Genomic DNA, 23,230 nt, shown 5'->3' on the forward strand with positions numbered 1-23,230 from the left:
AGGATGGCATAAAACTAGCCTTGTTTGATGCTCAAGAAATAGTCAGAACACCCAGGTCACTTTAGCTGATGATGATCATATAGTTCAAATATAACCTATTCACTTTACCAAGACTCGACGGAGTATGTTGGTAAAGTGTACGTTTCCAATGCAGCTTCAGATCTCACCCTAGATACCCGAGGATATTTTAGAAAAACTAGAGGGGTGTGGGCTCCAAGATGCAAAACCCTTAGCCACACCATGATGCCTACCTTAGCATGTCTTATCAACATCCTTTGTCTTTATACATATGTCATCAGCATGCGCATTTAGTGAATGCATGTAGTATAATATAGTTTTTATTATGACACTCAGCTCGTAAGCTCAATGTTTGGAATATGTTTCTGTGTGTAGGTTCTTAAGAGACCGTCCATATAGTATTATTGTCATCATATATTCGAGTTGAGTAGAGACTTCAAAGTACGTCTTGACTTGTATCATAGGGCATGTATTATTGTAGACCCTTTTTTGTATTAAGTTATAACTCTATTTTTGTTTTAAACTCAGTCTTGATATTATTTTGGATATTTGAGAGCTCTCTTGTACTTGTAAAATCAGTTTTATTATGTTTTATTTTATATACTATGGATGAATTTTATATATCACAGTTTGTAGTCGTTTTAAAAAGAAATTTTTTGGGTTAACCACTTTTGTGGTCCCGTGTGACACTTTAATCCTTCGTTCTTTGGATCAAACTAGATTAGGGTGTTACATACTAGGTCATGTAGAACAAGAATCTAATGATAATGTATTACTATAAAAGAACTAAACCAATACATAATTAAACAAAATTAACTACTAATTCATTTAACAACACTCATGAATTATAAAATTTACCTTCATAACATAGTATTAAAGTAGGACCATAAATTCTAAAATTTACTTAACATAACTATAACGTAAAACACTAAAAGACGATGTTGGGATTTATGATGCTCTATCGATCAACCGAAAAAGTGCCAAGAGGGGGTGAATTGGCTAAATAAAAAATTTGGGAGTATGGAGAGAAAAGATAGGAAATTTGCACAAGTATTTAGAGTGGTTCAACTTCCTCAATGAAGTTTACATCCACAACCTTAGCTCCACACTAAGAATTTCTAACAAATTCACTAATTTGTTCTTTCTTTTTCTAGGCTCAAGAGTAACCTTTCACAACTCCCTAGTTTTCAATGGCTAAACTATAAACCAACCCCCTTTTCAAAAGGATAAAAAGAATATAAACAAGAAATCTCTCAAATGAATGTGTTTACAAATTAAGCTCACTAAAAACACATTATTTATGAGAGAAAATGAAAAATAAAGAATGAAAGCTTTTCTGTGATGATCATGCTTGGATAGGTGTTGTGTAACCTTCTTCAAGTGTCTTGAACTTCATGTTACATGTTGGAATGTGTTTGTGATCGTTTCTAGCCGTTGAAGATGTTTTGGAGCCCTGAGGACTTAACTGCTGCAAAATAAAACTGCCCAGACCAGGGAGTATCAGTACTCGGGCTTGGAGTATCGATATTGCACTAATAAAAACTAGTTGTTTTTCAACCGTTGGGTTAGGAGTCTCGGTACTAAGGTCATGGTATCGACACTACTTTAAGTATCAGTACCAAAAATGCCTACTGTAATCCGAACACATTTAAAACAAATAGGCAGTATCGATACTACCATGAGAGTATTGATACTTCCTTTACCTTGGGTATCGATACTACAAGAACAATATTGATAATGTTCACATGGTATCGATATTGTAAGAACAATATCGGTACTTCTTTTCTAGAAAATAATTTTTTGTTCAAATTCAAGTTTTATGAAATTTGAATTATTTTTGAAAACTTTGAATAAATTTAATTTAGTCCAAAAACATTTTTGCCCTTAAAATTGTTATATCAAAATAAGTTTAACATACACAAATTAGAATTTTTGGGTCAAAATTTGGCAAAGCAAACTACGAAAATAGACTTTAGGTCAATAGAAAAGCCAATAAAAAGGTCATTGGTAAAAGTCAACGTCAACAATCAATGGTCATTAGTCAAATGTCAAAGTCAACTATTAAAGTCAACGAATCAAGTCAACATGTAAACGGTTTGGGTTTGGTCCGATAGACGATTCAAGACCAATTCGGTTAAACTAGTTCTGTCGTATCGATTTTCCCTTCAAACCGATTTGACCGTCTTATGCAACACCCACACGCTCAAGGACGACGCATGTGATTCCCTCTAGTGGTCAAACAATCCTAAAAAAATCCATATTTGTATTTCAAGGCATGAGAGACTCGTACTAACCTATTTTACGATGGTGAGCAGTGGAAATGATTTTTTTACGAAACTCGAATACTTCCTCCATTCCAAATATCAAACGGCGATGATGATGGAAACGACAAGACACCAACAACAAAATAACAAACTAAACATATTGGTGTCAGCGGTGTCGTCCGTGGCGATCGAACCGTCAATAAATCAAGCAAAAACTGAATGATGAGCAAAGAAAGAGAGAGTAATTATGTGGTTGAATTTCAAAACTGGGGGAAATTCAAAAAATAAAAAAAGATATTTGATTACACTAAGCTTGGGGGTTATTTACAGAAAAAGTAACTATACTTCTAAGGAATCACAAAAAATACCAAAATTTTAAATACCCAACATTTAACCCCCATTTGGCGGTCTTACAGGTTAATTATGCAGTAATTAGGTGACCTCAATGATTATAAAATTATTGTTATTTTTTAATTGGGAGTTTTTGAACGAATATTATTTTTTATCAAGTTAAAATTATAAAAGAATGGTTAATTATCTTACCATTCAAGTAATCAAGTTGCTTACAATGCATGTACTTTCGCAGCGAAAAAATAGTAAAAAAATTATTTTTTAAAAATAGTAAAAATATAAGATATTTATCATTTACAAATAAATTCTGTAAAATATAAGGTACATTGAAAAATAATAAAATGACATAAACCTAAATTACTTTTTAAACTGACTTATTACAAAAAAAAATTACGAGACATACAAAAAAATGTTAACATGGCATGAATTTAACATGATAAATCATAATGAAATTCTTATTTTGTTTATTTTATTATTTTGATTATTTTAATTTAACATTGGAACGAAGGACTAATCGACAACACATTCACAAACGAAATAGCAGAGGTGATCAAATCCATCCCTATCTCAAAGTTCGACCAGCAAGATGAAAAAGTTTGGAGCGGAGAACACACAGGACTGTACTCTGTTCGAAGCGGGTATAAATTTTTACTAAGAAGCTAGGAGAATGAGAGCACAGAGCAGACTTTGTTCAAATATTAATGGGCAGTGAACTGTTAGAGAAAGCTTAAAATCCAAGCTTGGAAATTATTCCATGAATTTATTCCAACCAAACAGAGGCTATACCAAAAGAGATTACTCAACGATCCCCAATGCCCAAAGTGCGTAGAAGGCCAACATGTCGCACGAGATTGCACACTAGCCAGAGAAACATGGCTTAAACTAAATTACAATTGGCCAGAATAAAGCGATCATAAGGAATGGTTGAGCTGGGTATTCGAAAACCACACAAGAAACAAACATGCAGAGATTTTAACAGGCATTTGGGCATTATGGTACGCGAGAAACAGACAATTACATGAAGGAAAAACGCAAGCAGAGAGAAAATTATTAGCATCATCCACAACCAATGTAAAGATTATACCATTACAAATATCAGACTCCAAGGCCCCATACAAATCATACAAGGTAAATGGTCTCCGCCTCCTCCAAATTCAATAAAAATGAATTACGATGCAAGCTTCAAACAAACTGAAAAAAATCATGGTCAGGGGTTATAGCCAGAAATAGTGAAGGAATGGATATGGGTGCATGTAGAAGACAAACCTTATGGGTTTCATCAGTTTTTGCAGCAGAAGCAATTGCTGCTATCCATGCGCTACAACTAGCGGTGGATTTGGGTTTCAGAAACATCGTTCTGGAAGGAGACTCTCAGATAGTAACAACAAAACTAACTAACAGCGGGAACATCAGACCAATCGGAGATAAGTTCGTTAATCTGGGAAGCAAAGAACGCATAAGTTTGACTCCTGCATGTTTAGTTTTGTGTCAAGAGGAGGAAATAAGACAACCCACCTTCTTACGACAGACCAGACGCTAGGAGAGGAAGACATATTCTGGATTGAAGAACTTCCACACAGAGCGGCAACCCAGGCAGGGGAGGACAGGTGATGGATCAACCCACCATAGCCTGGTGCGAAAAACTAAAACAGGACGAGAGGATCTACATTATGAAGTTTTACATATCCCTGTGTTATAAACCATCAATGCATATATGTTGAAGGAACAAGGTGGAAATAATCGGATTTAGGGATTCCAAACATTTTAATCTATGAAAGAGAAGGAAGGAAGACCGATAGTTTAATTAGGAGCATTTAGTTTCTTTAGGAAAAGTTCATGGCAGTTTTTTCATTTGTTTTAAATATTTGTGAACAGTTTCCTAATTGTTTAAGTATGCAATAATATCCGGCGTTTTGGTTTCAAAAAATAGAAAAATTTATAAATTTATGAAAAATAATGAGTTTCCCCCTAAAAATCACTAGCTTTAAAGGATTTTTTTTTCATTTTGATGTTTTTATGATTTTGGATTTTTAAAAAGAATATGGATATAATTTTTTTTATAGAAGTTAATTTAATTAAAAATAGAAATCTCTAAATGATCAAAATTACAATGAAGGTTTACAAGTACAAGCATAAATTAAATACTTAATAAAGATATTTTTCTAAACATGAGAAAACTATCCACTTTAAGATCACAATGACCATATAAGGAAAATGTTTAAAAACCAAATAAACTCGAATAAAAGGTAGATATGAACATATATGTCAGTATCGGTAAACGAACCACAAAAGGATAATAAAACTATTGAAAGACCACCGATAAATCACAAATCAAAATTGAGGGATGTGAAAATATTATCCATGAACGCAAATCACGTATCCAAATCTAATTTGAGGGTTCAAAGCAAGGAAGATCATCATGATAACAAATAAAGCGTCATATTGATCAGTCGTGATGATTTCAAATCTAACTTTAAAAAAAGGTAAACAAAAATAAAGATCAAACGACTAGAAAATGTCATAAAGCCAGAGAAAAATGTTTCATTGAGTAGAAGAAAACGTGTTGTAAAAAAGAATTATTAAAAAATAAGAAAAACTAAAAATATATTAAAATAAAGCAATGGAAAAACAATGAAAACCAATAAACTAACTAAGGGTAAAGAAAAAGAGAGTACAATAAGATAAACCCTAAAAAATATTATATTTACTATTATCATTACTTTTACCACATACTTTGTTTGAATATGAATATAATTATAACTTCAAAATTTTGCATATATAATAATAATAATAATAAATGATTCGATGAAAAGTTCAATACTCTAGATTCTTAAAATAAATATTACGTAATTGAGAAAACATATATGTTTATCTCAAATATTTCAATGTCTATAATTTAGTGAATATATTAAAAAAATTAAAAATAAAATAAACTCAATTATTAAGCATGTAATTTATCCAAAATATAAATGATTTCATATGACAAATTGTCAATTTATACGACTATTACCTCAACATCGCCCTCCTTTCTTTACTTTACCATGTAAGGACACTTGTAATTATTAAACAAGTACACATGCTCCATACTGAATGGAAAAGGAGATGATCGAATCTCTAAAAAATTTAAATATTTTTTATATTTAACTCTTAAAATTTTATAAATTTAATTTCATTATGAAATAAAATCTTATAATCGTCCTTACAATCACGCTATATTATAATTCCCTCGTTTGATTTCTAGTTGCCTGGACTAGCTTCGGCGATGATCCCCACCAAGTCGAGCTTTATAGCCAACTTGAGGATCATTGGTAAAGCTCATGCAAATGAGAGTTGCATGGCCATCAACATTGCTTCCTCGTCAGAGCTAATAGTGGAACAAGTGTTTCCGGTTGAACCCATTGTTTTCTCTGCTCTCAAACTCTGGAAAACACAAACTTGAGATTGTAGAGAGTGAAGATATGATGGGGGCATGGTCCAAAACACCTATTAGCGTGTGTATATGTATATAATGTTTCAGATTAAGATTAGATACATAATTTTATATTACAGAAATAAATAAAATTTATAAAATTTTAGGGATGAAAATTGTTATTGTTAAAAAATATAAATAAAATATTTAAAATATATGATAATTTAAAACTTTTAGAGGTAAGACTATCCCAATTGTTCTTCTCAATTATTCAGTGATTTGGCATTGAGGCACGTGAGCCTCATTCACATGACTTAATAAAAAAATGAGAGTCTAAACTATACCCAAAATTTAATTTTAGTGCATAAAGATTTTTTGTTAAAAATAAATGTTTAATGTTTTTTCCGTTATATTTTTAGATGTCTATTATTAAAAAAATCGTTAAGTAACACGTTTCATATTTATATTTTTTAAAAATAAAATATTAATTTTAAAAAAATAAAAAATCTAAATGTGACATTGTCACTTAATGGGTTCTTTTAGCGATGTAACAGACATTAGGTAGTTATTTTTAATAAAAAAAATTAAGCGTCAAAAAGTTAATTTTAGGTATAATTTAAACACTTAATTTTATATTAAGAAATTCACATTGCTTGGAGCTTGGAAAGTTAAAATGTATTTGTAATTGCATACGTCTTAAACAAGATACCAAATCTGCAAGATACAATTTAATTGTTGTCTGGTTGCCGACCTTAGAGCATACATCTAGAATTAGCTTGAATTCTTGTTGGCTGTTCATATATTTTAAGGTTGGTGATCAATTTTTCAGTGTTGTATTAAACAAGTAGTAGTTTAGTGGAAGAATATACAGTGCTTAAACCATTGCGGCTTGAATTTTTGTCGCCTTTTGAAAGTTCAAGGTTCACCAATCTCGAATGAGGTTTGCTTAGCATTTTTCAGGGTTAGTTAATTAGCCTTTGAACTCGGATGAATGGGATTTTGTTTAGATTATAGTTATAATATATTTATGATAACAGACAATTTTTTACCTGTCATATTATCTAAGAAGTAAATAAGACAATATTGAATTTTTCTATTAGTTAATGGCATATGTCCGACATAATGTGCCCTTCATCATGGCTTGAAGTCTACGCTATAATATTACAAAATTGTTTGGTGGACGTAGCTTTTACATTTTTATATGTTTGATTGTTTGATTAGTATATTATATAATAATAGAATTTATGATATAAAAGCTAACATAGAATATCAATTTTAGTTGAGAAACTAAATGCTTTATTTACCTTAAACTTTAGCATGCTAAAACTTAGGTCACATGTGTTTTGATGTATTTAGTATGCTGACATACCATATTTTAGGGTAGATTAGAAGTATTAGAATGATGCGTTAAATTTGAGGTTGAATTAAGGATATTTTGAGACTTTCAAAACTCGTAAAATTATATATTTTAATAATTTATTTCATATAATATCGGTTTTCAACATAAAATATCGATATATAAATTTTTTAATCTTAAATTGATATCGATACATTTAAAAAGGTATTAATAATAAGTTAGGCACCGATATCATGATACATGATATCAAATTCAATACCATAATTTTGAATCTTTACAATTTAATTCTAAAGTCATAACTTTGTCGACTGATGTTTGAATTAATTTTTATTATTATTTTATAATATTATATGTTTAATAATTGTGTAACCTATAAAAATAAATATTTTTAAGTGATTACTAAAGTATTTAATAATTATAATTCAGTTCCTAAAATGAATAATACTCGATTAACCCGTGATAATGAAAATTGAGACTAGGGAGGAAGGAAGAGAGTAAATGTGAGTCTTTTATGCCATGAAATAGAAACCAATAATTATTAAACAAGTACACAAATCACAGTATACTAAAAATGCTCATTCTTAAACAAGTCGATTCAAACTATGGAATCCAACTCTGCGATTATTGAGTTTGACTTTTATTCAACTCTTAGACAAAAGATTCAAACTCTTTTGAGAAGCTCCATTACGCAGATGCTATAAACAGAAGATTTAACTTGGAAGTCTTGAAATCCAGCACCCTTGGCCAGTGCCTCAAACTCCTTTTCACTCCTCTCTTTCCCAAGGTTGCAAGCCAGCATGAAAGCATCAGATAAGGTGGTAAACTTTGTGATAGGGCCTGAATCTGGATAATCCGAAAGTATGTTTTCCACAACTATCACTTTCCCATTGTTAGGCAAAGCCTCGTAGCACTTCTTGAAAATTTTCAAGCAGCTTTCGTCGTCGAAACTGTGACATATAACCTGCACCACCAACACATACATGTCGAGAACATAAGTTATACATGGTTTATCAAGTCGACAGAATTCTTAACTTTATGTCAGTTCAACTCACTTTCATGAAAATTGCATCTCCTTTTGGGACACTCACAAACATGTCTCCACCAACGTGTTCCACACCTACAAACGATATCATTTTGAAAACATATTAATCTATTTGTTGGTTTTTAAAATTACATAGAAAAAGCTAATAATATCGTACCAGGGATTGTGGGAGCGTTCTCGATAACATGAGGCAAATCGAAGTTGATGCCTTTAATGTTGGGGTACTTGGAGACAATCATGTTAAGTGCGACCCCAGTACCACCGCCAACATCAACCAGTGTTTTTAGTCCCTCAAAGCCATCATATCTCTCGAGAATCCATTTCATGTTAATGCAGGATAAATCGAACATTCCTTTGTTGAAAATCATGTTCAGTCTATGATCCGTGCCGAGGTAATCAAATACAGGCATACCATTGGCCTTGTTAAATGGAGATCCACCTTCCAACACTGCATCTTTCAAGTGAAACCAGCTGTCCATAAAGACCTTGTCTTGAACAATGAGAGAGATGGTGGAAACTGAGCCTCCTTCCTCGTTCTTGGTGAAGAATTTGCAGACGGGGCCAAGGCCATAGAGTCTCTCCACTTTACCGTCGGGAAGAGTGCGCAAGGAGCAAGTGAGGACGTTGTAGCTCGACAGCACTCGAAACATGCGGTCTAGCATGAGAGGCGCATCAGGGTTGGTGGTGGGGAGCTGTGCAGCCACTTGTTTCGAGGACAACAAAGCGTCTGGACCAGCTTTAGCGATGATCCCAAGCAAGTCGAGCTCTATAGCCGACTTCAGAATCATTGGTAAAGCTGACGCAAAAGACAGTTGCATGGCCATCAACATTGCTTCCTCATCGGAGCTAAGAGTGGAATTAGTAGTGTTTTGGATTGAACCCATTGCTTTCTCTGCTCTCAAACTCTGCAAAAACTTAAGAGATTTCAGAGAATTAAGAGAAAAATAAGTATGATGGGGGCATGGTCCATAGCACCTAATAGTGAATATATAATGTATTGGCACTGAGGGGCGTGAGCCTTTGTCACATGGCTTAGAACTTGGAAAGTTAAAATGTTTGCGTAATTACATACGTCAATCTGCATTATATAATTTAATTATGAGCTGGTTGTCGACTTTAAAGTATACGTCTAGAATTCTTTTTGGCTGTTTATATATATTTTTAGGTTAATATTGAGCATATTTGGTCTTAGCAGCCTCACCCTCACGGTCACATAGGGAGGCACTGTGTTGTATTAAACTAATACTAGCTTAGTAGAAGATAATGTTGTATTAAACTAATACTAGTTTAGTAGAAGAAGATAAACAGCTGTACACTCTTGGCGATTTGAATTCTTATATTCCTCTGAAAATTCAGACGTAAACTAGTGTCGAATGATCTATGTTTAGCATTTTCTACGGTTTTATAATTTATAACTCGAATCAATATATAAAAGCTTTAATATTTATTTTAGAATTTGTTTGTTTGACTGTAATTGGTTTTCTAAAAATTGAATTCTGAAAAATGAATGACTGGAACTTGAATTCTGGAAAATGAATTACATTTCTGGAAAATATTTTCCGTAAAATGAATTACATTTTTCTGAAAAACATCTGGAAAACGTTTTACGGTGTTTGGAAGATGTTGTTTAAACATTTTTTCCACTTGTTGATGAGTTTTTTAAAAATTATTTATTAAAAATATTAAATACAATAAATAATATTATTTATCATAAAACTTAAAATTATTATTTTTAAAATATTAAAATAATTTATTTATTATTAAATATTATTTTTATAGTTTTATTAATAAAATTATTAATATTGGTATATTTTATTGAAATCAAATATCATAAATTATATTAATTATTTATTAAAGTAATAGTGTTATATTATATTTTAAAAATATTAATTAGTATATTTTAAATATCTCTATTAAAATATTATTATATTATTATTAAATATATAAATAATATTATTCATTATTAATAATTTAATAATATTATTTCTATGAAATTAATAAATAATATAAATTTTATTAATAATTTATTATATATTATTAAAATAAAAATATAATATCTTATATTATTATAATATAATTGATTATTTTATTATAATATTAAAAATATAATATTATATTATTAGAAATATTAATAAATATATTTTAAATATTTTAATAATTAATATTTTGATTAAAATGATTTTAAAATATTTTATTAATAGTAAATTCATAAAATAAAATTATTTTGAGTATTTATTCTTTGAAGTGAAAAGTTCAAAAAATAGCTTACGGAAAATCAGACCGTAAATCATTTTTCAGAAAACACAAAGGAAATTTTGTTGATCAGGAAAATGTTTTACGTTGACTAACTAGTTTTCCTCCAACCAAACACTGGAAAATATTTTCCGGAAAACGAATAACGTGAAACAAACACGAGAAAACATTTTTCGGAAAACAAATTTTTTATTAACAATAGGCACCTGACGTTTTCTCCGTTACACTTTTAAGTGCCTATCATTATATTTTTTTAAATTTTTAATAATAAAAAATATTATATTTAAACAAAGAAAAAATTTTAAAAAAAATCAAAACTCCATTGTCATCTCTCTCTCTTTATCTCCCAACCCCAACTCTGATAGCAAAAGGTCACCATCGTTTGAATTTTATTCGGAGAAGGATGAGGAACTCAACGATGATGGTTGTTAACGTAGGACGAGTGTAACCGTCGAAATCACCAGAAAACAACAACGAAAAATCTAATAGCAGTGTTTTTCATGACTATCGATGTAGTTTCACGGTGGATGGAAGACTGGATTTCGATCGCGATAGCGAGACGGTTCTAATGGTGTCAACGATGACGACCACAGACTGATGGTGGCCGATCGATGGCAAAGATATAAAATTTGAGTGATTTTTGGTTTTTTAATTATAATATTAAGTTTTAGTTTAAATAAAATAATTTTTGAAATTTTATATGTGTGGCACGTGTCAGATAATTGCCAAATTTAACGATAGTTATGGTCCAGACACTTAAAAGTGTAACATTGGAAACGTTAGACACCTATTATTAACATAATATTCTTTAGGCACCAAATCATTTTTTGAAGTATAATTTAGCCAATAAAAAATATATTAAGTCATAAATAGATAATAATTTAAGCACTTTTAAGTTAATAATTAATTTACTTCTTAACTTATAGTTAATAAGAAATTATTGATTCGTATTAATTACATGAAAACATTAATAAAACTAGTGAAAATAAAATTATAGTACTAATTACTATTAATTATTTCCCATATTCGTTAATTAAGGATATATTTTATTCTTTATTTTATTTAATAAATAAATTAATATAAATAAAATACACATACTAACTAATATAATGTATTATTTATGGTGCTGGTACGTTTAAATTATCAAAGTAATTTACATATTTTTAATAAAGTTAAAATTTTGAACAACATATATCATTTATATTATTATAATACACATAATTATATTTCCTGCACTGATACAGTAGATATGTTATCTGATAAAAATGGCATTTATTTTTAATAAATATGTATTATATTATCTGATGAAGAACATATTGTACTATTGTTGTGTTAAATTTTCGAACTTTTGACTCAGGTGTGAGAACTACGCATTTTTTTCCCTTTAGGAAGAAACGAAGAAGGAAATGGGGTCAATTACCCCATTGAAAAATATAAACCCAAATTCAATTACCTAAAAACCCTTAGGGTGCGTTTGGTTCACGGAATGTAAGATTACCAGTGGGAATAAAAGATTACCAGGGAATAGGATTACTGGGAATGTTGTATTTTGTGTTTGGTTGGTTTAGCAGGAATGTAAGATTACCGTGTTTGGTCAAAGGAATAAAAGATTATTGGAATGTATATTTGACCAAATTGTCCTTATTATATATTTGTATAATATTACAAATTGTAAAATATTTATATATTTTCTTTAAAAAATTAAATTCATAATATTTATATAATTTTTTTACAAAATTAAAAATATAAAAAATGTTTAATGAAAGGGTAAAAAAAAATTAACCCCTAAACTTCATATAAAATTTTAATTATAGATTTTTTTTATAAATCTAAAATAATTTAAGGATAAATTTGTAATTTAACCTTCGTAGAATTTTTATTATTCAATGACAGAAGAATGATATTTTTGAAAAAAAAATAAAAATTTAAGGGCATTTTAGTCCAAAACGCCGGTAATGTTACAATACCTAAGGGAATGGAGGTAATGACATTCCCGGTAATATACCCAAAAAAATCTACTATTGGTAATAAAATATTACCGGGAATGAGATTCCCGGCCAACCAAACATGGGAATGTGGGATTCCCATCCCATGGGAATCCCACATTCCTTGAACCAAACACCCCTTATGGTCAAATACTCACCTAATACCCAAATCAGTTATAGTTAAAAATGTAATTTTCAACCATTCAAAGATGATTAATTATCTAACCGTTCAAGTTACTTATAATGCGGGAAAAATAGTAAAAGCTATTTATTCCGTTTATAAATATATATATATATATATATATAATATTTATCATTTTAAAAATATAAAATCTGCAAAATATAAAATACATTAAGAAATAATAAAATGGCGTTAAAATAATTTACTTTTTAAACTGACTTATTACACACAAATTTCGATACATACAATCAAATGTGAAAAATATTAACATGGCATGAATTTAACATGATAAATTATATTAAATTCTTAATTTTTTTTCTTCTTTTATTATTTTTATCAGTTTTATCATTTTGTTTTCATTATATTTTTCTGTTAATCTTTTTTATGTTTGTTTAAGAAAGATGACGTGTTCAAATAAGAGGTTAGAATGTATAATAAACATTAAAAATATATTTTAAGAAAGATAGCATAAAATTAATAAGGTGAAACTTTCTTGTAAAAAAATCCTACAAAAATACATCTCGAATTATAATATGATATTATAATACTCATAATATTTTTATTTATTGTAATACTTTCTATATGATCTTAATTAAAAATATATATATCTTATTGAAATAAATAAAGTCAATTGCATCATACATCCTCAAACTATGACCTTCCTTCTAAATAGATCATTAAAAACATTCTAAATTCATCCTCAAACTATGACCCTCATTCTAAATTAGTCTCCAAAAGTTTGAACATAATAATTTCATCCCTTAACTATGACTCTCATTCTAAATTAGTTCCTAAACTTTTGAACATTCCAACAACTTCCCCCTAAATCATTCAAAAGTTTGGGGGATAATATTAGAACATTCAAAATTTTAAGGATTAATATAGAATGAGGTTTATAGTTTGAGGATGAATTTGGAATGTTCAAAAGTTTAGGGACTTGTTTAGAATGAGAGCCCTAGTTTAAGGATGAAATTAGAGTGTTAAAAAATTTGTGGACTAATCTATAACAAGGGTCATAGTTTGAGGACTTATAATGAAATTAACTCAAATAGATATTGCTTCATTGAAAATATCATGCACCTATATCTCAAATATTAATATAGATTATAGTGAAAATATAATATATATATATATATGGCTTGATACAAAAATAAATGCATAAACTATACATCGAAATACGATTTGGTGCATAAATAATTTTTCGGTAGAAATAAGTGCTTAATGTTTCTAATGTTACACTTTTAGGTGTTCAAGCGTTAACCACAGTTAAAAATCTTCGTTAAGTGATACGTGCCACACAAATTTCTAAGGTAAAATTTATTAAATTTAATTAAGAGACTAAAATGGGCAGTTTTGAAAGATTTTAGGTAAATCTTGTAAGTTTGGGAAGTTCAGGGACTTAACCCTAAATTTTCCTATTTTTTTGATCAGTGGAAAATAAAAATTAGAGTTGGTGGTTGAAAGGCTTCGAACACCTGTCCACTCGGGTGATGAATGCCACGCCTTAGCCATTAGGTTAGGGCATTGTTTGGGTTCTGATTTTAATAATATATATATTTGGTTCAGGTTTGAAAATACCTATAACCAAACCCCGTGAAATCCCAAACCATAAACCAAGCCATCCCCATCGCCCCTTTGGCAAGCCACCTCCGGTCGGTGGTTGAGCGCACAGTCATCGTCATCGTACTCAGCAATGATCGACGATCCAACCTCTACCCTTAGATCCCTCATCTAGGCTGATGTTCATCGCATAGAGAGAGAGATCGCTTGGTTGCCCTTCTTGTCGCTCCCTGCTCCGGCCGGCGATGCAGGTCACTGCCACCCACATCAGGTGCGCCAGGTCACCGTGAACCAACCGCTACCAGCTACTCTCCTCCATTCGCCGTCGTTCGTCGGGGAGAGACGTTTGAAAGCTCCGTCGAAAACCCCTCATTGCCTCGATTTTCCCCCCGATTCCGATCATTCAAGGCATTGGTTTGCCTCACCACCAAACTCCCCAGCTCCATGCGCTCACAACCCAACCAAAATCGTCGCTCATCGTCGTCCCGTCGTTCATCACCGATTTGGATAAGATTCGAATGATTTTTTCTGGTTGATTTAAATTGTTTTGGTTGAATATTTGGTTATTTATGAATTAATTTTTGGTGTTTGATAGCTCGTCGGATGCTCGATCGACTGACCCTACCCTATTATCGTCGTCACGTGCGCGTGGGGCTCTTCCTCGCTCCAGGAAGGTTTCTAGAACGGTTCAAGTGGACCAAACCGTCCTTAACTGATTTGTACCGACCTGAGTCAACCTAAACTGGTCTGATCCATTGACCTTTACCTGAACTGTTAACTTTTTGATCTGATCGTTGTCCTGCCCGTTGACTTTGACTTTGACTTTGTCCGTTAACTTTGACCAAAAAGTTAAAATTTCTAAAAAGTCATATATTTTATGTTTTTCGATGTCCTGAGTCTATTTTTAGGTCCGTTTCTCCAAATATAAATCATGTAAGCTATTTTTCACTGTTCAATCTGTTTTTTGCAATAAAGCTCTGTTTCTGATGTAATTTCTATTGATATGTATCCGAGACATTATGGGACGTGGAATTAAAGTTCGAGGGTGATAAAATGGAGTTTAATTGGTTAACCGATATGACTCAAAAATTGAGGTAATACATTACTACCTTATGTATGCTTTATGGAACATGTTAGTATTGGTTAATGCATAGATGAATATGTTTGATTACATGTGTGTAATTAATATATTTCTAAACTCGATCCAAATGTGATGAAAAGTAATTAAACTGAATAAGATTCAGATTACACGTATAAGACACTAGAAGACTGATAATAAATAATTTCAGGTTTGATGATTAACCTATAAAGCAATCAACCTCAAAATCTTTAAATTCTAAATTATTTCGTTAAAATTTTTTATATCAAAATCACCTGGTTAAGAAATTAAGAAATTACCCTTATGATGTAAAAATGGTTCGGACTAACTCTGATAGCGAAAGTACCTTGAGAATTCATATTTAATCCGATAAACTACTAATTCACTTGTTAAACTTCTGATCTGTTCAAAAAGTCACTGATGATCAGATCTTAACATCCGAGAAGGTACTAGACCTAGAATTATTGATTTATCAACAAACACCTAAAGGCTAAAACATCAGAAAATATTATTTATGTTTGAATTGTTCAGAAAAATGAATTATATGGAAAGACTGGATTGAAAGAAATGACCAAAATACCCCTAAAGTGTAAAATGACCCAAAGTACCGCCAAGCCCTGGAATGACTAAATACCCTCAAACTCTGAACTGAATAAATCAACCTCGAATACCAAAATAACCTAAATATTCTCATGACTTAGATTAAGCAAATGCCTTAGATAATTTATAAATATACCGATGAAGCTTTAATTGTTGTAACACCCTTGAGGTTTATAGAGTATGATCTAAGTAGGTTGATCATCCCTAAATATTGTTACAATACGAGAAGTATTTTAAATATTGGAAACCTGTTAAGATGCTTGAATTCTGGAATTCTATAAAATCGTTGCATACCCTTATTAAATTGATTTATCAAATTTCTCAAGAATTAAATGACTAAAATACCCTTATAAGCATGATTGATGGAATCACTTTAGAAATGTTTGAATCCTAAATAAATTTTGATGTAATAATTCCTGAATACCTTGTTGATATATCTGATTACTATGATCTTGATAAATCACTTCCTGAATAGCTGATGAACCCGTTATCTATCAAATCCCTTTTTTATAGGGATCTCGTTATAAAATTCAATCAATTTGCAGAAATTTCGTAGCTCCCTACCTGATAAATCCCAAGTACCCCTGAAAAATAACTTGATCCTCTAGTGTGTTCCTTATGAGCTATATGATTATTTTACTTGTCCTGAAATGTGATTTACTGAAGTTATTGTTTTATTGAATCTTTTAACTATTTGATATTTTGATTTACTGATGTATTTGATTTACTGTTTATGAACTATGGCTACCTGATATGTGTTATCTAGTTACATGTTTTCACTGAAAAATATAATTGTTCCTGATTTATGGATCATGGAAGCTATTGTTTGTTGTATGAATCGATTATTGAGAATACTATCTGGGTAGGATTCTGGAGGTTCAACTCTGATCAAGGTGGTAATTCCTTACGGACCTAAGGTATTCCTTGGGTAGGCTCTAAGGCCCCAAGACACTTCCTTAGTATGGGGACTATATTTTGGTGGATGGATGGAGGGCATTCATGTGATTTAAATAACTACATTTTCATTTTTACAACATTTTCCTAGATCATGATTTTGATATTAAAGTTACTGGTCAATTTGATTTCTATTGGATATTGTGTGGGTATGAGTCTGGAGTACGGAAGTTCAGCTCTGATCAAGATGGTAAATCCTTATGGACCTAAGGAGACCCGTGGGTAAGCCTATAGGCCCCAAGGTACTCTCTTAGGGTGGATCCTTTGTTGTATGCTTAGGGTAAGCCCTTATGGATAGAGTTCTGGGAAACTGCATATCAGTGTTTGGTTGGAGGGTATTACTATGGTTTTAAAATATGTTTTAAACTAATAATGTTTTTAAAGGATTTGTATACATTTCTATGTTTTGTTGGAACACACTAGACTCCCCAATTCAATCTTCTGAATCTGTCTCTCTTTGAATACTTTCTTCAGACCGTAAGTTCTTATTTGTAATTGAAGACTTAACTAATGGAATCTGAATTCATCACTAGAATATGATGATGACTATCCCGATAAGGAATTTATGTTTTACCTTATACCCGATTACCTATTGTATTCATCTAGTAGTCATGTATTATTGAGCTTCCCAAAGCTCACTCTCTACTCATTATTTCAAGTTAAAGGGTTTGATCTTGTGCTTTTACCGGCATCAGTAAAGGAGTTCCACTGGCGTTGCTTGCGGAGTACGGTGCATGTAATTAGGGGCATGAAGGTTGTATTCTTTTTTCATATTCGGGTATGAAACTTGTTTAATTACTGGATATATAAATTATGTCGTTTATTTCTTTCATTTTCTGTTTTTTTGAAAACAAAGATTTACTTGTCTTGTTTTTCTCTCATCTTTCTCTTTCTCCGGTCACCAGAGTTCTGTTTTCTGAAGATTGAGATTTAATTGTCTTTTTCTTCTCTCCTCTTTTTCTCTTTAGTTACTGGAGTTATGTTTTCTGTCAAGGAGGAGATTTTTTAATAACATATATTTTTATTATTAATTTTTTTAAAAAAAATATAATGTTAGGCACATAAAAATATAATGGTGAAAACGTTAGACGTTTATTTTAAACGAAATATTCTTTAGAAATCAAATTATATTTCGATATATAATTTAAATATTTATTTCTGTACGGGTCGGGTTTTTTTTAAAAAAAATTGGGTTTGGTCGGGTCAGGTCGGATTTTTTTAAAGGTGATGTTTGGGTTAGATCAGATTCGGGTTTAGGATGCAAAATACCAGACCCGATCCGACCCAAAAAAATATAATTTTATCTTATATATTTAAGAATAATTACAATAATACCCTCTATATATATTATTTTTTAATTAAATTATTATCTTTATTTAATAAAAATAATTTTTTTATTATTTCGAGTTAGGTCGGATCGAATTAGGATTTTATTTTAAAAGTTGGGTCGGTTCAGGTCGAGTTGAGAGTATTTATTTTTCGGATTGAGTGAAGGATATAACATTTTCGGATCGGGTCGGGTTAGCCGAACCCAACCCATGCCCATCCCTATATCTATGTGTGTATATATATATTATGTTGCGGCGGTTTGACCAAAATATACATCATTCTATATGATAAATTGCCAATTTATACGGCCATCTTATGGTATTTCGTCATCTTGGACGTTCTGTCAATATGTCCACCTTCGTCCTTACTAGTAAAAGAATTCCTTTCGTATCCATCGACAAATTCTTTGTCATCATTCTTAGAATTATTATTCTGCCCTTCTAACTAGTCAAAGAATTTTCTAGTTGCACGGACATTACATCAACGTCACCCTCGTTTCTTTACTTTTATCATTCAAGGACACCTGTAATTATTAAACAAGTGCACGAGCCACACAGTGGTGGATGAGGGGAGCGAGCTAAACTCTAAACTCTTAAAAATTTTAAATATGTTTATAACTTTTAAAATTTTATTTTATTTTTTATATAATATAAAAGTTTTGCATCATTCTCCAAAATCATATTATATTAAAAATTTGATGCAAAAGAGAGTTGCATGGCCATCAACATTGCTTTCTTATCGGAGCTAAGAGTGGAATAAGTGTTTTGGGTTGAACCCATTGTTTTGTCTGCTCTCATACTCTGAAAAAAAAAACTAGGGAGATTGAAGAGATGATGGGGCCATGGTCCATGCCACCTAGTAGTGCATTTTATATAATGTTTCGACATTGAGGGTCGGGAGCCTTTTTCACTTGGCTTGAAGCTTGGAAAATTAAAATGTTTGCGTAGCTACATACGTCTTAAACAAGATACCAATTCTGCATTATATGATTTAATTATTGGTTGGTTGCCGACCTTAGAGCATACATCTAGAATTAGCTTGAATTCATTTTGCCTGTTCATATATTTATGGTTGGTGATCAATATTTCAGTGTTGTATTAAACTATTAGTAGTTTAGTGGAAGAATATAAAGAGTTTTAAACTATTGCGGCTTGAATTTTTGTCGCCTTTGAAAGTTCAAGGTTCACCAATCTCGAATGAGGTCTGCTTAGCATTTTTCAGGGTTAATTAATTAGCCTTTGAACTCGGATGAATAGGATTTTGTTTAGATTATAATTATAATGTATTTATGTTAGCAGACATTTTTTTACCTGTACATGCACCTGTTATATTATATTCATTTTTGACCTGTCATATTTTTTTTATTGTTTTGACATAAAAATCTTTAGTTCGAAGAGTATCTGATTGAAATAGAATGGGCTTATGAAGATGATATAGATGGACCATATTGGAGGAAACATATATCCAGTAACTCCCTATAGCTCGAACTGACATAATGTTTGAACACTAATCCTTGAGATAAAATAAAACCATTCCAAAATCCATGGGAAAACAGAACAGAGTGTTGTATTTTAACATTCTCAGAGTTGGATCATTGATCAGAAGTATGGAATGGAAGTGGCCAAGTTACTTGGTGTGGGATTCAAGATCCATCTCCTGAAGGTTAAGCAATAGATCCTTTGAGTTCAGGAAGACCTTGTTGGATGAATTCGCAATGGTCGATGCAATCTCTCTAGAAGCTTCGATTTTCCTCAATGTGATGAATGCCGGATTCTTTGCAATTGCTTGGCCAATGAGTTGGGCACTCTTGGCTTCTCCCTGCAAACCAGAAAAACAATTACTTTCCAGCATTTTTTTTGGGTCTAATTTTGTAGTGAAACTTATTTCCTTTTTAATCCTTTATTTCCTTTCTTTGTTTTTTCCTATAAAACCATAGCCCATCAAACCAGAGTGTGAGATTCATTTCATGCATCTCACCTGTGCTCGAATGACGGCACTTTTCTTGTCCTGTTCAGCTTTTTCCACGATGAATTTAGCTCTCTCAGCTTCTTGCGCAGCCACCTGTTTAGCCTCAATTGCAGCAGTGAATTCCTTCCCAAAAGTCAGACTTGTAATGGACACATCATCGAGCTGAATGTTGAAGTTAGCTGCCCTCTCAGTCAAAATCTTCCGAATTTCCTTACTAACATTCTAAAACCACAATAGTTCAACTTAACACGATTAATCCAAACCATTTATGTCATTATTAGGTAATAGAAAATGCATGGCATGATATATACCTCTCTCTGAGTAATGAGTTGGCTAGCATTGTATTGAGCAACAACAGCTTTCAAGGTTTCATGAATGATTGAAGGCAGGACCCTCTCATTATAGTTCTGACCCAGAGTTCGATAAATTTCAGTTAACTGATTTGACCTAGGGCGAGTGAGAACTCGAAGCCCAATCTTGACCTGCAGAGGATAGTTCAGAAACAGGTTTAGTGTCTGTTTTAAGGCATTACTCCCTGCAACATTTTTCTGTTTCAAGTTTCCAATTAATAGAACTAAGGAAATGCATATATGTTTTAGCATCAACAAGAAATTTAGAATTACAAAGAAGGATTTGGATTCAGAAATTTGCGCAGTTGTGTGATTAAGCACATATAAATGTAACATTTATGATTATTTTTCAAATACATGGATTTGTTGGACGCATATTTAGTGGTAAAGTTGTAATTCATATAGATATTTGAACATTTTAAATTCAGGTTTTTATAAGTTCCAAATATACAATCACATTGAATCTTAACTACCATTATCTTACAGGCAATAGAGCCTGACTTTTGATACTTTACAGAAATAGAATAGGGCAAGATTTTAATTTTACGCACCAATTAATATTGTTTTAGATTTAGAGAACTAGAAAGCAATGAGGAAATAATAGGGAAAAATGTCTGAGTGAGAATTGAAAATTAGCATTTACCATCTGGAGATCACGACTACCAGAAGTACTCTCAACTAGATGAGGTCTTGCACGGACATCATAGATGATAGGCCTCTCAAACCATGGTATCATAAGGTGTGTCCCCTCGGAATAAACCTGCAGAACCAATACTTAAACTGAATGACAAACTGCTAGAAAGAAGTTAAGCCAAAAGAAAAACAAGAATGCAATAGGACACCGAAAAAGATCTAGTCCTTCAAGAAAGGATGACGGTACAGCATATATGGTGAAGGAGACGTTCTAATAAATACACAAACTGGTGGAATGATGACCTTATCTTTTATTCCCAATATCCGATTGAAAACAATTGCTCGATGTCCTCCATCAACGTTGTAGAGACTATTGGTAATTCCATAAAGACCAAGCCCACCAATTATTCCAATCTTAAGCAAACCAGGAAGAGCTCCACCTCCAGGCATCTTAGGAGCTTTGAGGTTGTTGAGATTCATTTTACTCGATGCTGAAAAGTTTAAAGTAGGAAGTTGAACAGAAGTAGAACACAGAAGTACAAAAAAAATGCCAAGCATCAAATAAATGTAGAATGGTATATGCCGAAGATGATATAAAGATCAAACAATTAACAACAGCAGCAAAACAAAAGATCCACATGATGATAGATAAAGAAAGTATGCCTATACACATTCAACCCAATGTGAGATGTCAGAGAAATAGTTTAAGCAACTCTAACATAGAAAAAGCAACTATATAACAACATACACAAGTAATAAAGGCGATACCTAAACCTCTGTAATGGAGAAGAGGCTAAAAAATTTCATTATAAGAAGTGTAAGAAACCAAACCGTGTTGATTCATACGTTTTGTTGCTAAATAATCTATACAGGAATAATATTTAAACAAATTTTCAATTCATTTCAGTCGCAAGAAACCAAACACATAAACATATATATTCCAACATGGTCATGTCTACGCCCACTCAAATCTCTATTTTCAACTTCAAGTGCAGTGCAAATGGGTTCCCCTCAATAGCATAGAAAGATACAACAAAACCCAGTCATTTTAATGTCGAATCAAACCGCAAAAACAAAAAGTATAAAAGAAATAGTAAGACAATTAGAGCTGACATTTTTATACAATCTAGTTCTCTAGAACAAGAGGATGCCGAATTTGATAGTACGGCTAACACTGTCTTGACCAAGAGATGTGAATTAACAAGAAGACTTACAAAGAGGGAAAAAGGAAACAGATCGGTCAACCAAAGCCCGATTTCTACAGTTCCATTCCAAAATTGCTAAGAAAACAAACGCCTAAAATATGATCTAAAACCTTTTCTTTTAAAAAAAGATGAAAAGATGCAGATGGCCGTACCTGCAAAATGGTCACCAGAGGGAAAGAGGGATTCGGGGATTAAGGACGAAGAAATGTAGGGTTTAGGGTTTTATATTATGGGTTTTGTTTCAGTCCAACCAACCGGGTTTTTCATTCAAAAGTCACAAGTGGAAAAATTATTTATGAAATTAATATATTTTTTTAATAATTTATCACCTGAAATTTACTGGTGGAATGATTTTTTTTAATTTCTCCAAAAAATATGTTTAATTGTGGAATTAAAGCTAAGATTTTTGGTTTCAGAATTTTAGAATTTATATTCAAAATATTTTAAATAAATCAAATTTGGGAAAAAACCGAGTTTTAAATTAATTTATTAGAAAATTTTCATAATTAAAATTAAGACTCATGGACTTGTTAATAGTTTAGGAGATAACTCATATGACTCATCTGGTTGAAATGTTTTGTCGCAGTTAGAATATTCGTTTATTTGTGTGTTGCGTGAAGACAATAGAGTTATATTATGGTGAACCCTTCCAAACGCTAGCTACAAGTAGGG

At 31.5% G+C, this 23,230-nt stretch overlaps 2 protein-coding genes across 2 annotated transcripts; both read right to left on the bottom strand.

The window, feature by feature from the left end:
- Positions 1-7,925: 7,925 nt before the first annotated feature.
- On the bottom strand, positions 7,926-9,389 carry LOC120151502 (caffeic acid 3-O-methyltransferase-like). The gene is made up of 3 exons (XM_039163929.1): positions 8,599-9,389; positions 8,452-8,516; positions 7,926-8,360 (listed from the first exon to the last, which is right to left on the bottom strand). Exons 1-3 carry the CDS (start codon positions 9,323-9,325, stop codon positions 8,061-8,063), a joined length of 1,092 nt encoding a protein of 363 aa, XP_039019860.1. The 5' UTR covers positions 9,326-9,389; the 3' UTR covers positions 7,926-8,060.
- A 10,511-nt stretch (positions 9,390-19,900) lies between these two features.
- On the bottom strand, positions 19,901-22,798 carry LOC120151538 (prohibitin-1, mitochondrial-like). Its single transcript, XM_039163955.1, has 6 exons — positions 22,711-22,798; positions 21,657-21,844; positions 21,364-21,480; positions 20,682-20,852; positions 20,380-20,592; positions 19,901-20,220 (listed from the first exon to the last, which is right to left on the bottom strand). Exons 2-6 carry the CDS (start codon positions 21,831-21,833, stop codon positions 20,029-20,031), a joined length of 870 nt encoding a protein of 289 aa, XP_039019886.1. The 5' UTR covers positions 21,834-21,844; positions 22,711-22,798; the 3' UTR covers positions 19,901-20,028.
- Between the last annotated feature and the right edge of the window lie 432 nt (positions 22,799-23,230).

This window comes from Hibiscus syriacus, unplaced genomic scaffold (assembly GCF_006381635.1).
Source record: "Hibiscus syriacus cultivar Baekdansim isolate YM2019G1 unplaced genomic scaffold, ASM638163v2 tig00111059_pilon, whole genome shotgun sequence".
Taxonomy (NCBI): domain Eukaryota; kingdom Viridiplantae; phylum Streptophyta; class Magnoliopsida; order Malvales; family Malvaceae; genus Hibiscus; species Hibiscus syriacus.

What these genes read in the sequence shown, in the direction of transcription:
- LOC120151502 (XM_039163929.1), bottom strand. Translation starts at nt 9,325, where the DNA reads ATGGGTTCAATCCAAAACACTACTAATTCCACTCTTAGCTCCGATGAG. An exon ending in GAACGCTCCCACAATCCCTG is followed by an intron (nt 8,517 to 8,598) that starts GTACGATATTAT and finishes TATCGTTTGTAG; the next exon opens with GTGTGGAACACGTTGGTGGA. An exon ending in GAGATGCAATTTTCATGAAA is followed by an intron (nt 8,361 to 8,451) that starts GTGAGTTGAACT and finishes TTGGTGGTGCAG; the next exon opens with GTTATATGTCACAGTTTCGA.
- LOC120151538 (XM_039163955.1), bottom strand. Translation starts at nt 21,833, where the DNA reads ATGAATCTCAACAACCTCAAAGCTCCTAAGATGCCTGGAGGTGGAGCT. An exon ending in AACTCATTACTCAGAGAGAG is followed by an intron (nt 20,593 to 20,681) that starts GTATATATCATG and finishes TTGTGGTTTTAG; the next exon opens with AATGTTAGTAAGGAAATTCG. An exon ending in GTGCCGTCATTCGAGCACAG is followed by an intron (nt 20,221 to 20,379) that starts GTGAGATGCATG and finishes TCTGGTTTGCAG; the next exon opens with GGAGAAGCCAAGAGTGCCCA.